Source organism: Equus przewalskii, chromosome 3 (genome assembly GCF_037783145.1).
Source record: "Equus przewalskii isolate Varuska chromosome 3, EquPr2, whole genome shotgun sequence".
In the NCBI taxonomy this organism is placed as follows: Eukaryota; Metazoa; Chordata; class Mammalia; order Perissodactyla; family Equidae; genus Equus; species Equus przewalskii.
Genome location: NC_091833.1, coordinates 101,736,794 through 101,743,724, shown reverse-complemented (window position 1 = coordinate 101,743,724; position 6,931 = coordinate 101,736,794). Strand labels below are relative to the sequence as shown.

The window sequence follows — 6,931 nt, the reverse complement described above, 5'->3', positions numbered from 1 at the left end:
CACTCTGGGAAGGTGGCAGGATCTCAAAGGGATTACTGTGTGGTTTTGAGGCGGGAGCTGGAACTAAGGTCTCAGATTTACACCACTAGAGGATTCCTGTACCACAAAACAGAGAGTTAGTGGATGTGAAGGGACCATGGAAGGCTTGGAGATGGGAGAATGGACATGTTGGCATTAATCAGTATGGACCAAAACTGGGAGGTGGGAGAATGAAGACACCAGGCATTTGTTAAATTTGGTCTTCATAAGATCTAAATTTTCTAGTATGGCCCTAAAGTGGAGTGCAGGGGACCCAAATAATGACAAATTAAATTACCAGCCAGTCTTGCTAGATAGGGCCATGAAATCAGAATGCTTTTTGTATAAAGCAAATAAAAATATAAAGTAATTTCTTCTTATCCAAGATAGTGGCTGCAAATTCACATGTCTTACAGCCAAAAGGGCTTTAGTGCAGGCAATGTTAGTGGAATGAGCTCTCTGGAAGGTGAGAAAAATACAGAGGGATTGGGGTAGCAATGGAAGGCACTGGAAGAGGGGCAGGGAGAGAGTACCAGGAGAGCTAGGGTTCCTGTGGGGTCCTCGATACCCTCTTGGGAGTCCACAAGGTCAGAGCTATTTTCATAAGAATCCTAAGACATGCTTTGTCTTCTTCCTTCTCATCTCTATGAGTGTACAGTGGCATTTTCCAGAGGCAACAAATCTAAGAAGAAGCAGATATGAATATCCAGCTCTCTTCTCTTAAGCCAGACATGAAAGAGATTTGAAAAAATGTAAAACATTCTTCTCACTAAATATTTTTTGTTTTGGATTATAGAATTATTTTTTATAAAATGTTATTTATGTTCACATGCATTTTATTGCTATTTTAAGCGAAGACATAAGTAAATATTTTTTAAAAATCTGTTTTAATTTTGAATAAGGTAAATGTTCATAAATATAATCCACATTTTAAAAAGCTCCTTGGGGGGGGGGTCTCAATTATTTCTAAGAGTGTAAAGAGGTCCTGACACCAAAACACTTGAGATTGCAATACTAGAGAACCTTATCGCAACTGAAAAAAATGAGATTCTGCCATTTGTGGTCAAACAACATCAGAGAATGTGGAGCACTGAAAAAGCAGTTTGCTTTTTCTGAAGAAAAATCATTAGAGGAGCAGTAGCAATTAGCTAGAGGTTGCTGGGGTAGGTGGCCGTTGGTGGGACAATGAAATTTTAATAACACGTCATACAACTTGTAAACCTAAAAAAATTGCAATACTGCCATCTAGTGTTCCATAATGAAAATATTTTAATATTTATTTTTTTCATTCCATTTATGATTGCTTCAGAATCGAATGACTATAGGGACTCACTTTAATTGTATGCCCTGTATTTTTAATGCTTATTTCACCACACATGTACGTTTAAATGTCTTCCCTCATTTCCTTCTATATTCAACCTCTTCTTTCTTCTTAGGGTTAGGATAACTGGGGAGGGTAGGATTTCAACCTCCTTATAACTCGTTCCAATCTTGTGTTCTGGTCATTACAGAGCGCCGGATGATGTAGCACTGTCTTAGGGGAACTGGGTAAGTAACTTTCCTCACTTGGATTTTGCCTAACTCCTCACTCTACCGTCATTTAAAAAAAAAATTGAGGTATAATCGACATTACACCATCATATTAGTTTCGGTTGTATAACATAATGATTCGATATTTGTATATATTGTGAAATGATCACAATATATATATGACCACAATGTATATCACATCTAGTTAACATCCATCACCATATATAGTTACAATTTTTTTTTCTTGTGATGGGAATGTTTAAGATTTACTCTAGGGGCTGGCTGGTGGCGCAGCGGTTAAGTGTGCAGGTTCCACTTGGGGGCCGGGGTTCACCCTCCGGATCCTGGATGTGGACATGGCACCACTTGGCAAGCCATGTTCTGGTAGTCGTCCCACATATAAAGTAGAGGAAGATGGGCACAGATGTTAGTTCAGGGCCAGTCTTCCTCAGCAAAAAGAGGAGGATTGGCAGCAGGTGTTATCTCAGGGCTAATCTTCCTCAAAAAAAAAAAAAGATTTACTGTCTTAGCAACTTTCAAATATGCAATACAGCAGTGTTAACTATGGTTAATACTTGACTACTAATCGTTATATTTTTATTATATTAATTATTAATTAACTATATTAACTAATATAATTAATAATTGACAGAATAATTTTTATATGTCAATTATAACTATCGTTATATTAGTTACATATAGTTATAATTTTACAAATTACATCCTCATGACATTAAAAGGGAAAAGATGGGATGACTGGGGGCCCTGCCAAGGCAGGGACTGTGTCAGCTCTCAGGCTGGTCTAACAATGTTAAAAATCAGGGAGTGCTCGGAGAAGAAACTATAAATGTTTGCCTGGTACAAAGTGTCTTGGATTTGTATCAAGGCCGTGGCCAGTCAAGTGGAATCCTTTAATCAGACTCCCTGCGTATTTGCACAAACACTTGCATTCGGAGACTCCGGTCAGGGGTGAGAGTTCACTTCCTGTGTGTATAAGTGCTGGGCTCCTCCTCTAAGGGGCACAGCGCTCCCACTGACTGCGCGTTCAGGCAGCCGCCTTCTGAAGGCATGGCTTTCCCTGCAGGATTTGGATGGGGGGCAGCCACGGCAGCCTATCAAGTGGAAGGTAGGAGAAGCTCCTTCCCTCTTGCTAAGGCTGGGATGGATTATTTCTGGTGGGCTCTGTGTGCCTGGGGAAGCGGGTAGGAGGGAGGGGGCAAACAGAAAAGAAGGAAGAGGATTGAAGAGTCTGTAACAGTACCAATGAAACTGTCGCTTTCCACACAAAAGAGGCTCACATTCCCGTGTCCCTTTCCTTAGGCACAAGGGCAGTGTTGGTGAGGGACTGAGGACCAGGCTGCAGTGTATTTTCTGTCAGTCCCAGCTTTTCTGAGACATCAGTTTGCATTGGGCCAGCTGCTTCCGTCACTGGTTTCTTGAGCACGTTTGCCCCACCCCCCCTAAAAAAGATATTCTCCTATTAGCTGGAAAAATATTGGGTAACTTCCTCCAAAGAGTCCAAAGAGACTTCATTGAAGGACCTGTGTTAGTTGCGAGAGGTGCCCTGTTCCATTCCGTTTGCACAAAGTAGAGCCTATCTGGTGTGCCAGGCCATTCGCTGGGCCCCTGAGAAGCAAAGGGGAGCAATTGTAAGATGGTAAACGCACCCAGAATGGAGCCGGAGGTCTGAGTTCCACTCTCCATCCTACCTTGCATGAACATGCGAATTCACTATCCTCCCTGAGGCTCAGTTTCTTCCTCTGTAAAACAGGACGATTAGGTTAGCTTTTCCAAAATATTTATGTTTTCCCCCGCAAGGAATTAGGGATTGCTAATACTATTACGAGAAAAATATTTCTTTGGTTAAATAAGTTTGAGAAACCCTGGGTTAAACAAAGCTAAGTGAATTTCTTGTAGTAGTCTCCTGAAGCTGCTGTCGCAAATTACATTGTGTTCGCCACCCAAAGTCTAATTACCATCCATCAGGACACACATGTGCCTAATCACCTCTTTCATCTTCCTCCCTCCCTGCTTCCCTTCTGGTAACCACCGATCCAATCTCTATCTCTGTGTGTTTGTTTGTTGTTGTTTTATCTTCTATTTATGAGTGAGACCCTACAGTATTTGACTTCCTCCCTCTGACTTATTTCGCTTTGCATAATACCCTCAAGGTTCCTAGCTCAAGCACTTACTAGCCAAGTGACTTTGAGCGAATAACTTGTCTCAGTTCCCTTATTTGTAAAATTAGGGAAATGATCATGCCCACTTTGTAGGTTTGTTCTGGGGAATGCAAGGGGTTAACATATGTTAGCTGAAGCACAGAGTGCCTGGCACGTAGTACCCACTAAATGACAATAAGCAATAAACTAAATAACAATTTCTCCTGGCTTGGTTCTCTCTTACTCTGTACGACAGGAGAATTACACCGTCTGCTCCATTTGGTGGGAAGGGTCGTTTCTTCTCTGGACTTCAAATTAGAATGTACTCCCTCCTTGCTTCTGGGAGAGTTACTGTTTAACTACCTTTCCGCTGTTGCGCTGATCACACGTGCAGGGCGTCAACATTTGGCTTTGTCAAATCAATGTGGCTTGGGATTTAAAAGCTGAGGTCACCCTGCCATTTTTTGATTTTGAGAATCTTTGAACTTTTGGGCGGCCCTGGCCTCTGGAAGTCTGCAGAGCCATCGGAAGTCACACTGGGCAGAACTGAGGACTAAGCATAAATTGTATTTGTAAAAAAAAACCAATCTAACATTTCTGCGATTTGTTATAAAACATTGCCATGTATCTCTTTCCACTGATTTTCAAAACACAGTTGTCTGTGTAGCTATCTTTGTTTTCAGATACCCTCTCGAGAGCCCTGAGAGATGACTGGCAGACTCTGCCACCTCCCCACCCCCTACATACCCATGCTTCGCCCCTACACAGACATGGAGATATTTTGGCTATGTTACTTGGCATGAAAGGTGCTGTCAATGTCTTTGCAGGTGGGCTGACCGAAGCGGGCAGGACAGGGCCTTCTGATCCCTGGGCCTCCCGACACATTGACTACTTGGTTGTGTATGTCACCAGACCCAAGGTTCTTCTTCCTGTCCTTGTCCTTATCCCTTCTGCTTCCTCTGGCTACTTCCTTGGTCATAGTTTGTAAGAAGAGTTTACTGTAATGTTTATTAGGAGTCGGCTGCGTGGTGCCTTGAGCCTTTTGGAGGAAAGCACAGTATAAATCTAGTAAATAAATAACCCAGTGGTATAAGCAGGAGGAAAATTATGTGTTTTAGGTGAATTGTAAAGAACATTGTAAAACCTGTAAAAGTGTATTTGTTAGATGAAGAGGCAGGGAAGAAAATGCAGATAATCATCGTTCCTACAGAAGTGGGTCTCATGCAATATTTTAAAGTACAGAAAAATTCCCATGATTTTTAACCCTTTAGGAAGCTGCCTCTGCCTCTGTTTTTGGTTGGAGGGAATGTGAGGCACAAAACAGCAGGTAGCTTAGTGGCGTTTTGCTTACTTTCTCAGTACGCCACAGAGGAGCTATGAAAATGACATTTAGGACCCAATTCTACAGCTCTTATGAGCTCATAACTCCCAATGATTTCAGGGGAGTCTCTTAAGGGGTGAACATGCTCTGCAAAATCCCACAAATCCTGAGCAAAGTCTAAACTGCTCTGTTAACGCTTCCTGGTGGGATCTGAGTTTGTGGTTCTTAAGGAGGCAAAGGCCTCAGTTTTATGAATGCCATTATCAACCCTTGATGCTGTGCTGGATACCAATATAAAGTTTGGACTTTGATTTAACTTTGGCTTTGGACTTACGTTGGCAGAAATTGGGGCTGGCCTCAAATTTCTGCCATCAGTTTGCCTTGGTGCGCCAAAGGTGGAATCCTATGGTTAAGAAATTTAGGGTTATTTTTATACTAAAAAGGGAGAATAAACAGGGAAACTGCCTTAGCTGGTTTTAGGTGCAGTTTGTGGCGATTCTATCCAGCCTGTTTCTGCTCTGGTACCTTTGAAAAACTCAACTGGTCCACACAAAGCTAGGCTGGAGGCACATTTCATCCACCTGCTGTAGATGTCAGCACAGGCCCCGTGTTTCTTTAGACTACTTCCTGTTTGCTTTCTCCACTCAACCAAGTGTGACTGTGTATCTTGGTTTCTATTTTCTGCTAAACCCCTTGGATTAAACATCCCAGTTTGGGTCTTGATTTCTTGGCTGCCCTTGGTGTTCTTTTAGAACAGGTCTCACCAGATAGATCGGCCCTTTCTCTGGACCACTTAAGAAAGAAGGAGGGGGAAGAGATTTAAAGCATGGTCACAGATTTCTTGGTGTGTAAGGGAAAAGGAAGAAGAGAGGCAAACATTTATCCATGAAATTTCTCATAGCTTAAAAGTTGATATGACAGAAACCACCCTTATTTCGTTCCCCCAGTTTCAGATTTGAGATCCACAGGAATCTTCATAATTGCCACCTTTTTGATTGTACTAGGAAATGATGTAGGCATCATCAAAAGAGTATGGGCTTAGGTAGGGATGAGACTGAAGTATTCATCAATTGCTATGCCATCCACGTTGACCCATCAGATGCCAACTGTAAACAATGAGTGTAGACTAGACTGACACCCGCATTGACGAATGAGAGTGGATGCCAGCCATAAACAACCGGTATGGGACAGTCTAGCATCTTCATTGACCATTAAGAGTAAACTACTGATATAGACCAGGGTGGTACCCACATTAACCAATCAGAGTGGGTGCCAGGTGTAAACAACCACTGGGACCACACTTAAATGTGCTGATTCATTTCAGGCTTGGGCTTATGAGTGGGACACATCTGGAATATATCTGCCTCTATTTGTGGATTACTGAAGAGTGAAATCAGTTAACTTCTCTGAGCCTCAGATTTCTCATCTGCAAAATTCCTAATGCTGATCTCTCTCTTTGAAATTTCATTTCTGAATATTGGAGAACTTCTTCCTACATTTTTTACTTCTTTGAAATTTGGTTTCCTCCACGTTTTCTTTCAGATTACTAATTCGGACTTTAGCATTCATACTATTTTTCAATCTCGCTATTGAATACTTAATTCTAGCAATCACATTTTTAGATTTTCAAACGCATTCTTTTTCTTTGCTTCATTTTCAGGAAGCCATGTTTCGTTTTCTGGATGTTATCAACCCTGAAATCTTGTTAAGAATGCTAGTTTAGAAAATCAAGTTTTCTTTCTTTTTTTTTGTTTTGGTACAATTTTGACATCTTTGGGTCATTTGTTTATTTGCTTTCTTATCTTTCATGCTATTTGTTTTTGTGAAACGTCTGGCAATCCTTGAGTGCCTCCTCATGTTTATGAATGAAAGAGTATGTTGATTGATATCAGTAACTGAGTTA

General features: G+C 41.4%; 1 protein-coding gene across 1 annotated transcript in view; it reads left to right on the top strand.

Annotated features, from left to right (window-relative positions):
* Positions 1-2,310: 2,310 nt before the first annotated feature.
* LOC103565460 (cytosolic beta-glucosidase) overlaps positions 2,311-6,931 on the top strand; it is a 105,200-nt gene continuing 100,579 nt past the window's right edge. Inside the window, exon 1 of the mRNA XM_008541503.2 lies at positions 2,311-2,674. Within this exon, the coding sequence (XP_008539725.1) occupies positions 2,617-2,674 (58 nt within the window). The 5' untranslated portion in view covers positions 2,311-2,616. The remainder of the gene's footprint in view (positions 2,675-6,931) is intronic.